The sequence below is a fragment of the Tasmannia lanceolata genome, unplaced genomic scaffold, assembly GCF_043159265.1.
Source record: "Tasmannia lanceolata isolate RefF3 unplaced genomic scaffold, GAP_Taslan_0.1 ptg000006l, whole genome shotgun sequence".
Taxonomy (NCBI): domain Eukaryota; kingdom Viridiplantae; phylum Streptophyta; class Magnoliopsida; order Canellales; family Winteraceae; genus Tasmannia; species Tasmannia lanceolata.
The window spans coordinates 39,932,553-39,948,951 of NW_027518683.1; the positions used below are offsets into that span (position 1 = coordinate 39,932,553).

At 37.1% G+C, this 16,399-nt stretch overlaps 1 protein-coding gene across 3 annotated transcripts in view; it reads right to left on the reverse strand.

The window, feature by feature from the left end:
* The window catches only part of LOC143880292 (putative LRR receptor-like serine/threonine-protein kinase At1g06840), a 114,928-nt gene that overhangs the window by 72,425 nt on the left and 26,104 nt on the right, over nucleotides 1-16,399 (reverse strand). For 2 of the 3 annotated variants that reach the window (XM_077383149.1, XM_077383147.1), the window contains 5 exons: nucleotides 10,416-10,487; nucleotides 2,287-2,355; nucleotides 2,072-2,140; nucleotides 1,776-1,847; nucleotides 1,424-1,504 (listed from right to left, as the gene is read on the reverse strand). In XM_077383149.1, the coding sequence (XP_077239264.1) occupies nucleotides 1,424-1,504; nucleotides 1,776-1,847; nucleotides 2,072-2,140; nucleotides 2,287-2,355; nucleotides 10,416-10,487 (363 nt within the window). The remainder of the gene's footprint in view (nucleotides 1-1,423; nucleotides 1,505-1,775; nucleotides 1,848-2,071; nucleotides 2,141-2,286; nucleotides 2,356-10,415; nucleotides 10,488-16,399) is intronic. The other variant, XM_077383148.1, reaches the window with a different exon arrangement.

Genomic DNA, 16,399 nt, shown 5'->3' on the forward strand with positions numbered 1-16,399 from the left:
CTTGGCGGTCGGAAGATGCATCATGGTGCCAGATATCTGAGGTCATGCTCTGCCACAAGAGAGTGCGGACAAGAGCATCGTCCTCCTCCCACTTCTCATAGGATGAATCAGTGGAAGAGGGAGGGGCCCGACGAATGATGTAGATCCTGCGGCAAGCAATGAGATAGGTTTCGAGAGCGACCTTCTAGTTGACATAATTGGACCCATCTGATGGAACAGTCGTCATCGGAGGGAATGAACCATCCCTCGAGGAAGAACGAGTAGAGGAGGAAGCCATAGGGGGTGGAGGAACAGGACTAAGAGAAGCCTATCCAAGAGAGGGATCCTCAATGACGGGAGAATCCATAAAGAGAGAAAGATAGAGAACCCCACAAAGAACGATAGCAAGAGGGACAAAGGACTACTCAATGGGCCCAAGAGAGAGAGCGCAGCTCCTAGGTAAGAGAAGAGAGAAACAGAGACATGGAAGATCGCACAAGGAAAATCGGAGGCGCGAAGAGTGGGAGTGGCACAAGAGGAGATTTAGACCATAATAGGGGGGAAACGGAGAGAGAACTAAGAGAAGAGAGAAGAAGGTTTAGAGAATAAGGTGAAGGGACTAAAAAAGGAGTGGGAAAAGGGAAATGAGAGGAGTTAAGAGGGAGAGGAGGGCCATGGGATCGGGAAATGCAGGGGAGGGGTGGAAATGGGGTTCACGGAGGGGGGTTGGGGTCTGGAAAGGTAGACTAGGGTGTTACGGCGGGGTTGAGTGGTCGAGGAAGGTGGGGTAGGGTGTTACGGCAGGGTTGGGGGGTTGGGACGAACCCAGGGAGGGGAATGGGGTCGGGTACGAGGGTCGGGAACTACCCAGGAGGGGTGTCGGGGGTTAGTTTAGGGGGTGGGAGTGATCTGGAGTGGTGATGGGAGGTGGTGGGAGGAGTACAGGGGGTTTGGAGGGGGTTGAGAGGAGTACGGAGAGTGGGGTTGGGTTTTGGAGTTGCTGAGAGGTGGTGGAGTTGGTTAGGATAGGGTTAGGGCTAGGGTTTGGAGGTAGAAGATGGTGAGTGGAGGTGGAGGGGGAAGTTAGGTTAGGGTTTTGAGGTGTGAAGGGAGGTGGAAGAAGGATGGGAGGATGGTGATCCTCAATGGTTCCCTAGGGTAACCCTAGGGCTCTGATACCATGTTGAAGGATGAAGAAAAAGGAAAATAAAAGAGAAACATACAAAATGACTACTATGTATCTGTATATATATACATATCCCAGTACAGTGCTTTCAAGAGCATGCAAAAACCAGAACCACAAATCCCACTATTCCGCTCCATAACATACATTGAAAGTTTTTAAAAACAAACACACGTACTCAGACAAATAGAAACACAAAAAAAGGGCAAAAAAAAGAAGGAAATTCAGACTGAAATATTGGCTTTCTGATTTAGGCCTTACAAGATGAGTCTTCTAGTTCCATTCACATTCTGCCAAATGGTGGATGGGACAGATCCACTCAACGAATTATTTTCAAGAGACCTGCAACGGATAATGAATTGCATAATTAAGGCATTATTGCATTCCAAGATTCAATTTATGTGGGCGACACCTGTAACTTGAGTTGTGAACGAATATATATATCTTGGACCTATAACTACAGTTTAGCCAGTAAATAGAAGTTAAAAAGCAAGAGCTTCATATTAGGCAGAGCCAAGATTGAACTCTAGCTGATTTGAAGTACAAAAGTTACTACCACATACACTCAAAAGAATGACAAGGAAGAAGGGAAACACAGGAAACATATACTCACAATCTCTGGAGAAAAGGAAGAGCTGAGAAATTCGTTGGAATAGACCCATTAAGATTGTTGTTCGATAGGTCACTGCATAAATTATATAACATAATCCATTTCTGTATCATATTAAAGTCACGAAGATCAATGATATCATAGTTCAATCAAGATTCCAGCAAAAACTTCGGATAGATGTGACATTAGAGAACTGGACAGTTGATGATTATAAAATTAAAACAGATTCAAGCCGAGCAAATGCAGATGAATGAGGTTCATCAATGCTTTAGCAAGTTCAAGTGGGGAATTCTACATACATAGTTGTGATATTAGCAGAAAGTTTATTTGATGGAATGGCTCCAGTAAGCAGGTTCCAGCTGAGATCTCTGAAATATGGATACCACCACCAATATAGATTTACTCATCATTAACCATTAAATGGAATGCCTTTGTAAAAATATAGTTAAAAAATACAAGAAAGATCGCTTCTGAAGGTAAATATTACCACCCAAAAATGCACGTATGAACTTACAAATAGCCAAGCCCAGGTATCCTACTTAGGTCAGGAACAGCTCCATGCAAGCTGCAGTTCCTAAGACTCCTGCCAAGCCAATAAAACAAACTATAACCACTTTTCACAAGCTGATATTTGGAAATGTCTGTGAATGTCAATACTTCTTGACTTTCACCAGTCAAGCATTTAAAGTTCAAAGAACAAGTTGGTATGCATGGTTTTAAATTTCGGCCAAAACGAAACGTTTCAGCCGAAATATTTCGGTTTCGGCACAAACCGAAACAAAATTCACATGAAGTCATTTCTTTACAAGATTTCGGCAAAATTTTACAGAAATTTCATCGAAATTTCACCAAAATGTCGCCAAATTTTTTGTTGAAATTTCATTTTTGGACTTTTTTTAATAAAGTTCCACCAAATTTTAAAAAATGTACACCAAAATGTTATAATTTCCACCGAAATAGCAGAACCAAAATAGTAGAAATTTCAACCGAAATCACAGACACCGAAATTTTAGATATTTCGGTTGAAATTTAAAAAAATAAACGAAATTATAATCATATTTTTACATGATTTCAGCTGAAATTTCGGCCAGAAACCAAAACATTTCGGTTTCGGTGGTGGCCGAAACCAACACCGAAACTGAAATTCAAAACCTTGTTGGTATGACAGTAACCAGTTTACAAACAACTATAGCAACAGAAATATAAAATGCAATTTCAACAAATAAAGTGATCAGAGAAGAGTGACCAATTTAAGCTTGGTATACAATAAAACTTCTTATATGAATCCAGTGGGCCTTGGCATAACTTCTCATTTGAATCCACTTTTCACAAACTTCAATGGAAGAGTAACCAATTTCAGCATGGTAGACAATAAAACACTCTGGTTTAGTAAAGTTAACAATCAACTCTTCAATTTCATTCTTCTCCTCCCATAGATGGTCACCATTCATTAAACACCATGTCATATTTTTCTTAAAGAACAAGGTATTCCGATGGATGGTACAGAGCTCCCTTGTATCAAAATCAGTTTCCATGAGGCCACAGGATTCTGCGGAGAGAATTCTCTTAAAAGAAGCAAGAGAGAACTCAGGCTCACATGTTGTTCGGGCATTCCTTCTTACAAAGAACAAGTTTTTCCCAAAATCGGTTCCTGAGCTATTGAAGAGTTGGGAGTTTGTTCCATGGAAGAAGAAAGGGAAGGTTTTATGGAAGATTTGTCTCTTGACCTTATGGTGGGTGATTTGGAAAGAAAGGAACTCTAGAGTATTCGAAGGTGTGGCTAAATCTTCTTATTGGCTCTATATGAAAATCATAACCTCGGCTATATTGTGGGCAAAATATCTACCTTTGTTTAGATTTGTCTCGGCCTTTGACCTTTGGGAGGGTTGGCGCATAGTATGTTTTGAAGGTACCAGAAGATCTAAGATTATTCAGAGATGGGAAGCCCCTCCTAATGGTTTCTCAAAAGTCAACTTTGACAGGTACAGTTTGGGAAATCCTGGTCCTGCTGGTGTTGGAGGTCTATGTAGGGACTCATTAGGATCGGTTTTGTGGGCCCTCTCAGGTCCTATTGGTATAAGCGATTCGTCTGAAGCGGAAGTTAAAGCGGCATATCAAGGAATAAAACATTTGAATAAAGATATTTACGATAAGGTGATAGTGGAAGGTGATTCATCCAATGTTATTAGTCGGCTATCCGGGAAAGTGGCTCCCCCATGGAGGTTTCTTAGTTATTTTGAGGAGATCTCTGACTTAATTCGGGGCTTCTATTGTCATCAAGCATGTTAGGAGATCAGCAAATGGAGAAGCTGATACTCTTGCTAAATCTGGGGTTCATAGGTTGGAGTTGGAGTGGTTTGATTTTCTCCCTCCGTGAGTTGATTGTAATTTTTCGCTTTATGCTGTAATCCTTGAGGACCATCTCAGTTCTCTTTCTTCAATATATATTACTACCATTTCAAAAAAAAATATTAAATAAAGCAGGATCTATAGATTTACTAATGAAATAAGGAAAGAATGAGATAAAGGAGGAACTAGGGAGGAGTTTTAGGAGTTTCACATCTCCACGAGGGGAGAAACTGTGCGCACGACTCCCAATTTTTGGGGTTGGTGTAGGAACTTGTGGGACCATCACATATTTCTTTAGTTCCAATCTTCTTTTAAAATATTTAACCTATTGTTGATAAGATTAAAGGGAGTTTGACATATTAGGCAACCAATCAAAACTCTTAGATCAAATTGAAAGATTTTAGGAAAACTACCAAGCAAAAACTAATAATATCGTGGTCTCTCTCTCTCACCCAAAACTTGCAAACACGCAAAAAGAGGGAGAGAGAGACTCATGTGAAGAGAGAGAAAGAAAGAAAAAAAAAGAGAAAGAAAAGGGGAAGAAAAGAGAAGAGAAGAAGGGAAAGGAGGAGGAGAAAAAGATTGTTGGGGCCTTTCAAACTCTGTTTTTACATCCAAGTAAGTATTGTTCGATTTTGTGATTTTAGGGCTGTTATTCTTTTCTAAATAAAAACCTTAGTGTGTTAATGGGTCTCTAAAAGTGATTCAAGTAAGGAAAAAACCCTAAATTGACATGTTAATTCCCTCCTAATAAATCTTACGAATGATTATTTTCGTTTCGGATTAAATCTAGGGTATGATATGAAAGTTACCAATGTCTTAAACGATGTGTATGATATGAAATAATTAGGATCTTTCAAAATCAGTTCATATACTTTTAAGATTATATGGTAAATGATGAATTTCTTTGAAAAAAAATCCATGTGGGTGATATACATTATGTAAATAATTATTTATTGTTCAAAAAGGTTCACATATGATGGTTAGGACCTAGAGCATTATTTTCTTTTAAAATTCATTCATTTGCATGATATGTTATGATAAATAAAATTGTTTGCCTTCAAAATCAGTTCCTACATATGTTAGATATAACATGTATGATTATTTTATTCAATTTCAGTTTATAAGTGTGATAGGTAAAGGTTACGAGATGATGTCCCTTTAAAAATCAGATTAAAGTTATAATGATATAATGTGTGTGTGTGTGTGTGTGTGTGTCTCTTTTCCTTAAATATTTGGTCTTAAGTGCGAAACTTAGAGTGTATGTAGTTGTTTCTTTTGAAACAAGAACTTATACATAACTATAAATCATCTGTGATGGTTTTCCTTTTCAAAATATATATTGCGTGTGAAGTATATTAATATATATTTTGTTTTTCCTTAAAAACAGTTCATTTATGGGTGGTACAACAGTTATTTTGACTGATTTTTCAAAAGAGCATCTAGCACGATATTTTTTGGGTATATAGATAAATAAATATATATATATATATATATATATATATATATATATATATATATATACACACACATAGATATATGTACTAGAATCTTATTAATATATAAATATACACACAGGTAGCAATACATATATGTAAATCTGCGGGAGGTATCAAACTGGAAATCTTAGAGAACTGAATTAAAGGTAAAAGCCTAGGGATAAATGAGTCTCAAATTGTCTTAGGGTGAGAGTTAAATTAAAATGGGATGAGAAACTTAAATGCTATGGTCGGAATTTAATTCTAATTTAATGAGAAAACGTAGAGTGGGTATATGATTCATGTTTCAAGTTCAGTGGCATATTCTATTCAGACATAGAAGACTTTTCATTCTCTCTCACATTTCAAGTCAGGTTTGAATTCAAGGCAGGTGACGGGACCCTATGCTCGTACCTTAAAAATTTATTGACTTAAATGTGTATGAAAAGAATTCTTTAACAAGCATGAGATTATTATTATATGGTTGAACTGCAGAATTATTGAATAATAGTGGTTTCTTATGCAAAGTTGTTTTCTTATCTTGCTATGTTAGAATTATTAAATATAGACTCCATGTTATTACAATAAAATGAAGAATTGAAGCAAAGAAATTGCTTAAACTGATATGGGAATAATGATTAGTAATCAATACCAATACACTGAAAGAAAAAGAAATTTTGCATGAGCATGAGGGTTATATGGTGGGTTGGGCGGAGGAGTAGTCTAGGAATCACAGAATTCCAAGCAGGCCTTGGGTTTTAGCACACTCCCTTTGCGGTAAATGCATCCTCTTAGACTATAATGTCAAGAGGCGGAGTGGCCAGTAGGCGCATTGTAAAAAGTCTCACATGTCCACTACTTGTAAGCAGGCGTAGTAGAACGTATTGGTGGGCAAGGTTGTTCCTATTTGGAAGCTTGAGTACCTTGGGATAGCTTTCTCATATTTCATATCTCAGACTTCATATTTCTTAATTCTTATTACACTATTCATAGCATATTTAGAATTGTTATTGTTTTGTTATGCTACGCTAGTGTAATTACGATTTATATCGCGTTACATAATTTATCGTTTTATTAATGTAAATGCCATATTCTTTCAGATATTGTTATTTTTCTATGATCACTAATGAATTAAATTATGTACTTTAATTTAGTAATTATTTTTTGTACTTGTTTAGAATACCAAATGGCTCTGCCTAGTTCTATGAGCTAACACCAAAAAAATCCCCACAGGTTTTGCAACATTGGACGATAACAAGACGAACACAAATGGGGGCGTTTAGATAGATGCGCACTGCGGTGGAATAAGACATAGGGTTGGACGAATTTTCCAACCCAAGAGGAGTGGGTTATAAGTTATTTATAAAATTTCCTTTCATTTTTCTTCCCTTTTTATTTTACATTTTTACTTATTTCTTTCCCTCTCAAATCCTGTCATAATATTTAATTAAAGGCAACTTAGTTGACTTTCCCCTTAAGTTTTCCCTCCCTTAGGATTTGAATTTTGAAAGCTAATCCTCTTCCCAAAAAGAAGGGTGTGCTATATTTGCTTGCAAAAAGAATCCTAAGTCAACTATCTAGGATTTAGAAAATATACACAATCTTACCAAATTTCTAAACTAACCCAGTTCAATTTTCCACCCAGCCAAAAAGTGCGGCTGCCTGAAATTTGTTTTCTAATTTAAATAACATAATGCAACTTAAAAACTTGCCTATAATAACATTAAAACAAAAATCCCTTAAACACGTACCATAATGGTAAATGGGTCATAACTTTATCAAATAACGTCTGAATCATGTGATCTTGGCCCGTTGAATACGAAATCGAAAAAGCCAACCAATGAGACCAAAATCAAGTCAAACGGACAAGATTTGATGCCTCGAAATTTGACTACAAAAAAATGACGAATATACAATACGGGCCCTCGATTTGCATCCCATCCACTAATTAGATAATTGACGCACGATCAATGCTCGAATGATACGATCTCGCATCCATTCAAGTCTAATCGAAGATCTAAGGGGTCTGATGATTGATCCAACGATCCGAAATGATCAGATTTCCAAACTTATTAATCTTTTGAAGATCAAGAGAGATCGAGGCTCGGGTGACATGATTTGTCATCCTTTCGAGCTTGATCGACGATCTGAGAGACCCGATGATCGATCTGACTGATCTGATTTTAGATCAGACTTATGTGTTCGTCGATCAAGAGAGATCAAAACGATCTCCCAATAATTTTAATGAGATCAGCTACTGGCGTGGGTTATCCAATCGATCTGAGGGTCCTATGGGTATCAGATCATAGATCTAGACTATTGATCTCCGATTAAAGAGATTCATGCAAAGCGATGCGATCTGATTCATCGATCAGGGGATCTATGGCCAGGATTTAATCAAGAACACACACACTTCCGACCCTTGGCGAGTTTGGGCATTACTTACAAACAATCCAGACTTAAGAGAAGGGAAGCTGAAAAACTCAAAACTCGTTTTTCTGGTCCTTACAAGGACACACATCGGATAGGGGAAGTCGCATGTGAGATCAAGTTTCCAAGCAGCAGTTGCATTCATAATGTGTTTCATGTCTCATACATGAAGAAAGCGCTTGGACACTAATGCCCTTCAAAGAGCTTTTACTCTTGGACAAGGAAAACTAGTTATCTAGCTCTAAAGGGATTCTTAAAACTAGAGAAAAGTGGCTATGGAACCAAGTAATCAAAGAATAATTGGTGAAATGGAGGAGCCTACCTATGAAGGATGCAACTTGGGAGGGGCAAAAAATTCTCGCACACCAAGCCCAGAATTGCCCGAGGACAAAAAATTTTGAAGGGGAAGGATTTGTAACGTCCCCCTTTTTTACTAGAGGAACAACCATGAGCTAGGCTCACTTTTTGTTTCTTTTCTCATATGTAACTTTTGCTTTTCCATTTTAATTGTCCTAGTATGTAGACGGTAGGCCCCAATTTCGTTCCCCCCTATATATATTATGGGAATGAGGTGTGGGTATGGTTTTAAATTTCGGCTGAAACGTTTCGTTTTGGCCGAAATATTTCAGTTTCGGTAGAAAACGAAACGAAATACACATTGTTTCGGAAAAGTACCAAACTTCGCCGAAACATTTCGGAAATTTCGGCTCGTTTCAGTGAAATTTCCGAAATTTTGGTGAAACGTTTCGGAAATTTTTACAAGATTTCATCCGAAATTTCATACCGAAACCGAAACGTTTCGGTTTTGCTGATGACCGAAACCAAAACCGAGATTTAAAACCTTGGGTGTGGGGGAATTATGCACATTTTAGGGTTTTCCTTTGCTTTGAACATGAGAGAGAGTAGGCTGCTTCCACCTCCAATGTGTCGGCTGCTCCCATAACCGAAAGCGAGCGAAATCAAGAAACTAAAATCGTAAGTGTAATAGTGGTATACCATATCAATGTCTTAAATAATTATATTTACATAAATTTCATGCGAAATGTGGTGCATGGATTATAAATATTTATAAGAATTACATGTAAAATTTGGTATGCATTAAATTATCAAGCGAGCACTACAGTGCATGACACTAGGTGTTTGATGTTTTCAAACCACTATAGGTGATTGTCATGCTGATGTGTTGGTCTCTAAGTGGTATTTGGCTTTAGCATTTCCCGCAGTTTCGTCTTTAAATTCTATCATTTGCATATGTTTCCAGATGTTTTTGTGATTTTACTGGATTTCCACCAAAATTTCCAACCAAAACTGAAATGTTTATGTCTGTGGCGACCGAAATGAAAAGAAAAATTTAAAACCTCGATTTCAGCTTACCTAATAAAAAGTAGATATTCAAAAGATTATAAATATCAGTTTAGAAGTCCTCGTGTCATTAGCGTTACAAAAAAGGGCTAAGATTAAATGATAATGAAGGGCCGGGATTAAAAGAGTGTTAAGGGTAAATTTTTAAGTATATTATGTTTTATAGGATTTTTAATTATTTTATTGTTATGTTGGAAGAATTGAAAATTTGAGAGCTCTTGCACCTTGTGATTCTTGAACACCATTTTTGATATTTTCTCTAAGTTTTTACTTATTTTGTAATCTAGTCTCCTTACAATTGCATTACCATATAAGAATTCAAATAGCAAAGGTTGTAGAAACGAATTAAAAGTAATAAAAAAACAACAAAATAAGAGATAATATTCGAAGGGGGTGAATGGCAATAAGGGCAAAGGTGGAAATGTCACAGGAAAGAGAGAAGGGAGAGAAGAGAAGAGTTGAATAATGATTAAAGAATTTACCAAAATACATATGAGCTCTTACGTTTCTTAATAAATATATAGGGCATTGGTCGTTTTAGTCATAATTATATTAACTAACAGAAAAGTTGGTTTAGAGTTGGGAATTATTGTGAATTATTGGAATGTTAACAGAAATCAAAGAAAGTGCGAAGTTCTCAATAATTCCAGAATCATTTAAAAACCCGTAAGTTCTTCGTTTTTGTCTATTTGTGTAGTTACAAGTTCGCAATGAAGAATCATATTTATCATAAAGGGCTATCTATGTTTATTTGCCACATTCAACAAATGATATAGCCTAAACCGATGAAATAAAGCCATTATCAGAAAAGTAAGAATCAAAATCGAAGTAAAGGGTTGCGGGAAGAATTTAGTAGAACATGTCTGCACAGATCTCATAGAAAGGCCCTAGTGCAGTTCAAAACTTAAGAATAATGCAAGGAACAACCTAGATGCTCTGCAGTGAGGTTTGAGGATCAGCTAGATCAACATCATTTAAAAAGAAAGAATGCCAAAAATTACATAATTATAGAAAATGCACTTACAATTTCAAAAGTTTCAGCATGTTACCATAAGAAGCTGGAATTTCACTATCGAAGTGGTTGTTATCAAGTTGACTGTAAAAAGAAAATCACATATAACAATAAAAATCAGAAACAACATGATTGCCCATTACTTGTTAAATATTAGTAAAGTAGACATGAAAATTCATAACAAGACAATCGAGAAGAATGGATGGCATCAATCATGTAACTATGACCATTAGAAAAAGTACACCAGTATGCCACAAACACATAGGAACTCTTGCATTTTAGAATATTTGCTAGCTAATTGTCAAATAAAGATGCATAGGCCAGACAATCTTTAGAGAAAGCACTAAACAGGTGAAGAGACCTAAAAAAGCAAAGAAGATCAAAATTTATGTTTAAATAGAATTAAGATCCCCGTAGATCCTGAAACCTATTTGGTCACACAACACAATCAGACTCATGATTAGCAGTGAAGAAACCTAAAGGAAGATCAAATTTTTTGATTAAATAGAACTAAGATCCCTGAAACCTATTTGGTCACATATTAGAATGGCACAACACAATCAGACTCATGATTAGCCCTATTAAATAAACTACTGTACAAGTTCCAACCGTCATCAGACCATCATAGGTCATACAGCCTAAGGCACAAAAAATTTAATCTTCCTCATAAAAGATAATAGCATTCCTTATCATACCCCCAAAAAAAAAATTATTAGATGTACTGTATAGTATTGAGGGTATATTGGTCACTTCACCAATATACCCTAATCATGTTCTTGTGCACGTATTAATATATATCTATAATATATACTAAGCATGTTTTTTTCTTCATCGAATTTCTTTTTTTGGAAAAGTTTTTCCCCCTTGAAATTAGGTGCTAATTAGTGTGTTTTTTTTTAATTTGAGTTTAAATGGTGTGAGAAAAGTTCGCCCCTTCACATTGGGTGCATATTTAGTCGGCCTTTTATATTTCTCTTCCCACGTTATTCAGTTGAAAAATAAAGAAAATAGCATGAGAGAAAATCTCGCCCAAAAATCTCACCAAAATGTTTTCAATTTCACCTTAAATTCGGATTTTTTTTAATTTTGAATTTAAATTGGCAGTTATGCAGTGAAAAAATCTCGCCCCTTCACATTATCCCTCCCAGCTAATATGGGGAGAAAATCTTGCCAAAATGTTTCTTATTCCTCCAGCATCAAATTCTCATAGAAAGAAGTCCCATTTTTGGACTTTGGAAACGCCCATTAATCACATAATTTTTTGCAGATTCCATTCTCAAATGTATTTAAAACAGAAGGTTTTCTCAATGAGACAATTTCCAAAACCCATTGAAATCCCCTTCTCCATATTAATGGATATTAATAGATATCAAACGATTTGTTTCCACATATTTAATAGGTCACTAAAAAGTAAATCTCTCTCTCATTTATTTCTAGATAAATCTGTTTAATTTCCTTTAATTGATTATCTTCTTCTTATCATTGTAATCTTGATATCATATGTAATGATTGCTCTTTCCAAGACAGAGCAACACGTAAATTGGCTCTCTCTCGCAACCACCGTCCATTTCTACATCTCTCTAAGGTGGAGACGGGCAAGTTTCTCCGCTGGGAGGATACACCATCCTAAAGGGGTTGGGGAAGACCCGATATGAAGAACATTTGAGCGGGAAATGATGCTGATCTTGATTTAAGATCAACAATAAGACATTGATGCCTCATCACAACAAAGGAATGTCCGCCTCTGCTTAGATTTGTTTTCGTTGCATACGGCCAACTTTACAAACCTGTATTTGTGGTAATCACTTAAACAAATTTATTAACTCGAGTCATTGGATCTCCTTCATTTTTTGTCATATGTTGGTAGGTAAGCCGCCACTCACCTTTGAATTAATTAACATCATTCATGCAATCAGTGTATACGTTAGAGAATTTTTTATCTCAATATTGATTTAGTTGCAATCTGTTTAGAACTTTTGCTGGTATTAATAACATCAATTTGTTTGTATCTTAATGCCTATTCCATATTATATATGCTACCCTTTCTAATGAATTAGTGATTACAATATAGAATTAGTGACCTTTTTTTATAGCCTCCGATTTCCATAATTTCTTTGGTTATCTGTATAATTCTTAGTTAATTGCGACTTTTAACTACATCTTCCCACTTACTATTATGTCGTGTGTTCAATTTTTTCCTTCGTCGCCCAGTGCATCGCACGGGTTTCATACTAGTATACTAAGCATGTTTTTTTCCGTTGTCATTCGTCTTTTTTCCAAGAAAAATTTTTCCCAGAAAAGTTTTTCCCCTAAGAAAAAGGTTTTGAGTCTAATCATCCTTTGCCCCATTTAATTTTGATTTCCCGTTAATTTTTCAACTTTTCCCATGACTAATAATGATTTGCCATTTTTAACTTCTTCCCCTATAAATTTGCTTATCTATGACCCAAAACAAAATCATTTTGCAAAATTATCTTACTAATTTGGCCACCTACAAAATCGCCCCTATAAATTTGACAGGTTCGTATAATGTAACTAACGAAAATAATGCAATGAAATTAAAGATTTGGCACGTCGAAAAAAATGAACGCTTCATTTCTTTTCTGTTACTTTTTGAAGGCAAAGAAAGCATATTCGGTTACCTTATTAAATCAATGGATCCTGCGATTTTGCAGAAGAAAATAGTAAGTTTTTCCTTCTCCAACGGTGATTTTGCAGAGCCAAAGAAAATGGAAAGCTTCCTTCATTAAACCCACCAGTCCATTCCTTTATGCGTAAACAAAACCCCCAATCCTCTCTCCCTCTCTCCCTCTCTCAAACACATATTGTGAATGACAGCCACGATTGCAAGTGGCATTCTCCTCCTTCACGCGCTCTTCCTCTCTCTGCATGGTAATCACAAGAAGCCAACTCTATCGTTTAGTTGCTGGCAAGATTTTGAACTAATGAATTCTTCACATTTCTATTGCAAGTTTACTTAGGGACCCATGTTGATCATGACGGTGGTGATGGCGAAGAAGTTGACTGACTTTCGAGGAAATCAAGTAAACTCATCTCAAACAGGTAAATTCTCTTTTATCTTAATCTTTTAGAGAAGGGTGACGGTCATAGATGATTGAGAATATATATTTTAAAGAAGAGTTCAGTTATTTAGTATAAAGTAAGAGGTTAAACCATAAGGAAACAAATGAGCAAGGAATGGTAGAAGAGGTGAACTGGCCTAAATTTTTTTTGAAAGATGACATATTTCATTGATATTAGAATTACAGCGGGGACTAGGAATCCTGCCCTGTATTACCAAATATCAAGCTGGTTCGGGCATACCCTTTACCAAGAGAAAGTAAGACGGGAAAAACAAAGCAAAATACAGTAACACTCTTCCTTCATCCTTTACAACCTAAAATTTACAACCTCCAAATATGCCACACCTGCTCTTACTTCCAAACCTCCAGTGAACAAATTGTAAAGTAGAAAGATCCAGACAAAAATCCAGTCTTAACAAAAAACTATCTTTCAAACCAACCCCGATCGTGGATATAGCCCATATCCAGGACACCTAAGCCACACACTTCTCCAATTCATCCAAGATATGTTGAATTAAAAAGTCAAGCATTTCAATGAGAAGCTCCTCTGAAACCTGCACCAAGCGACTTGGGATTTTTCTGTCCGCAATCCTCTCTTCCACTTGTCTGATACCAACCACCTTATTGGCTTCCCAATTTAGCCTCCTATTAGTCCTTTCTTCAGCCAATAGGAATTTAAAGAAAGGATGCAAAGATAATGGCGATTGGGTTTCCCTAATCTCACTTGTCCCAAAGAGACAGGATAAGGTGAAGGGGCAGTCCTGAGCATCAAATTTAAAAAAATTCCATTGCTTACGAAGCAAATCTTCGGCTAACTCTTTGGGCGTCGGGTCCATGATAGAAGTCCTTTCTTCATCATAGGACATCGATTTAATCCTCTTAAGGATATTTTCTAAAATCATTACCTCTGTAAATAAACGTCTCCTTCTTCCACCGGAGAAAGCAGACAAATCACCTTGATTCTCCATTTCTAGAGGATATCTTAGTTGTCCAAAAATAAACTCACCCAGAGTACAAAAAACGCCCCAAATAGCAAATGAAGTCAAATAAACTCCTTCAAATACTTGCAAAAATGCAGAAGTTGGACTAATAAAGTCCAAATTAATGACCATACAGCTTTCCGCTCATCAGAACCTGAAATAACTATTCCTTTTCGCGATAAGATCAAAGAGGCCCACCTCAAAAGGCAACGACGGGACAGACCATTCAAAAATAGGATCAACTCTGTCCACAAAAGATAAAAATACGAATTTGCCTTTCACCCTTACAAAGACTTCCAGGAGCCATCCCTAGATATGAGCAAGGTTTTAAATCTCGGTTTCGGTTTCAGTTTCGGTCATCAGCGAAACCGAAACGTTTCAGTATAAAATTTCGGACAAAATCTTGTAAAAATTTCACCGAAATTTCTTGGAAATTTCCGAAACGTTTCACCGAAATGTCCGAAACGTTTCACCGAAATTTCCGAAATTTCACCGAAATTTTACCGAAACGAAACGTTTTCGTTTCGGCCGAAATTTCCAAAACGTTTCGGCGAAGTTTGGTACTTTTCCGAATCACTGTGAATTTCGTTTCGTTTTCCACCGAAATTTAAAACCATGGATATGAGTCAGATGATCATGGCCCACCCTATCCAAAAGATTTAAACCCTTATTACAGTCATCATCTAGCCACTTAACTTTTCGCTTAGGGACTGGGGAAATCAGCATCAGGGGCTCCACCGGCAGGCTAGCGGGATCTGAGGGCCTGCCAACACCAGACATCAAGCTGGACTGAAAACCCACGTTGGGCAGAGCACCATGGAAGGAAAATTTGAAATTTGAAAACGGGTGGGGCACTAGGGAGGCAACGGGGACCCAACTCGGTCGAACGACCAGGTCCGGTGCCGAGCCGGCTCCAGGCAGCCGTCGAACCAAGGTCGATGATGGCCCGAAAATTGCAGAGCAGACAGACGGGACAAGAACTTCAACTCCAATTCTATAGACAAGGTTCAAAACTCTAATTTTAATACAGGAGCCTAAGAAAATCCTCCGAGGAGCTTGAATTTTTGCTGATACAAAGCTCATGCAGTACAAAAATTTGATATGATCCAAAATGAATCAAGGCCGAGTCAAGGAAATCTGATACAGTACAAAAATTCAAGAAATTTCTTGCTATCAAGTAAAAAATTTGATATGATCCAAAATCCCAAAAATTTCTTGCTATCAAGTAAGAAATTTGATACGAGCCAAAAATCCCAGAAATTTCTTCCAGTCAAGTAAGCCACTACCGAACGTAAAAGACAGTCATGGGAAAAAGAGATATTTTATGGCTTTTACTAATACTATCCAACAAATGAAAAATTGGACCTTATGCTTTGATGTAGCCCACACCATTTTGCATCCAAGCATAGCGGTTCATTTTTTGTTTTGAGAAATGCAAAGCCTCACGGCGTTTCAAAGGCACCATGGCCATTAAGGCATAGCACAGGCGTATGGCAATTAGAGTCATTGATGAGATCCAGTGCAAATAGATTATCCTAACACTTGATTTAGAGTCACTTCTTCGTGTTTGGTCTGCAATGTGATTGTTTAAGTATGCTTTTGTTTTGGTAACTTTTATCACAATGTTTCTATCGTTCTTGGTGTGCCCACCATTTTACATCTCATGTTTTGATGTATGTCCACCATATTACACCCATGCATAGCATGGGGTGAATACTTGTGAGTGTGTGTGTGTGTGTGTTATTGGTGAGAGGGGACTAACTCTCTCACATTCTTCTCTTCTTCTCTTCTTCTACTCAACATGGTATCAGAGCCCTAGGGTTACATGCCAATCCCCCACACAAACCCTACTCTAAAAATCAACCCACCACCCTCAATCTACGCCCCCACCCCCATCTTACTGCCGCACACTCCCAAAACTCTAGCCCTATTT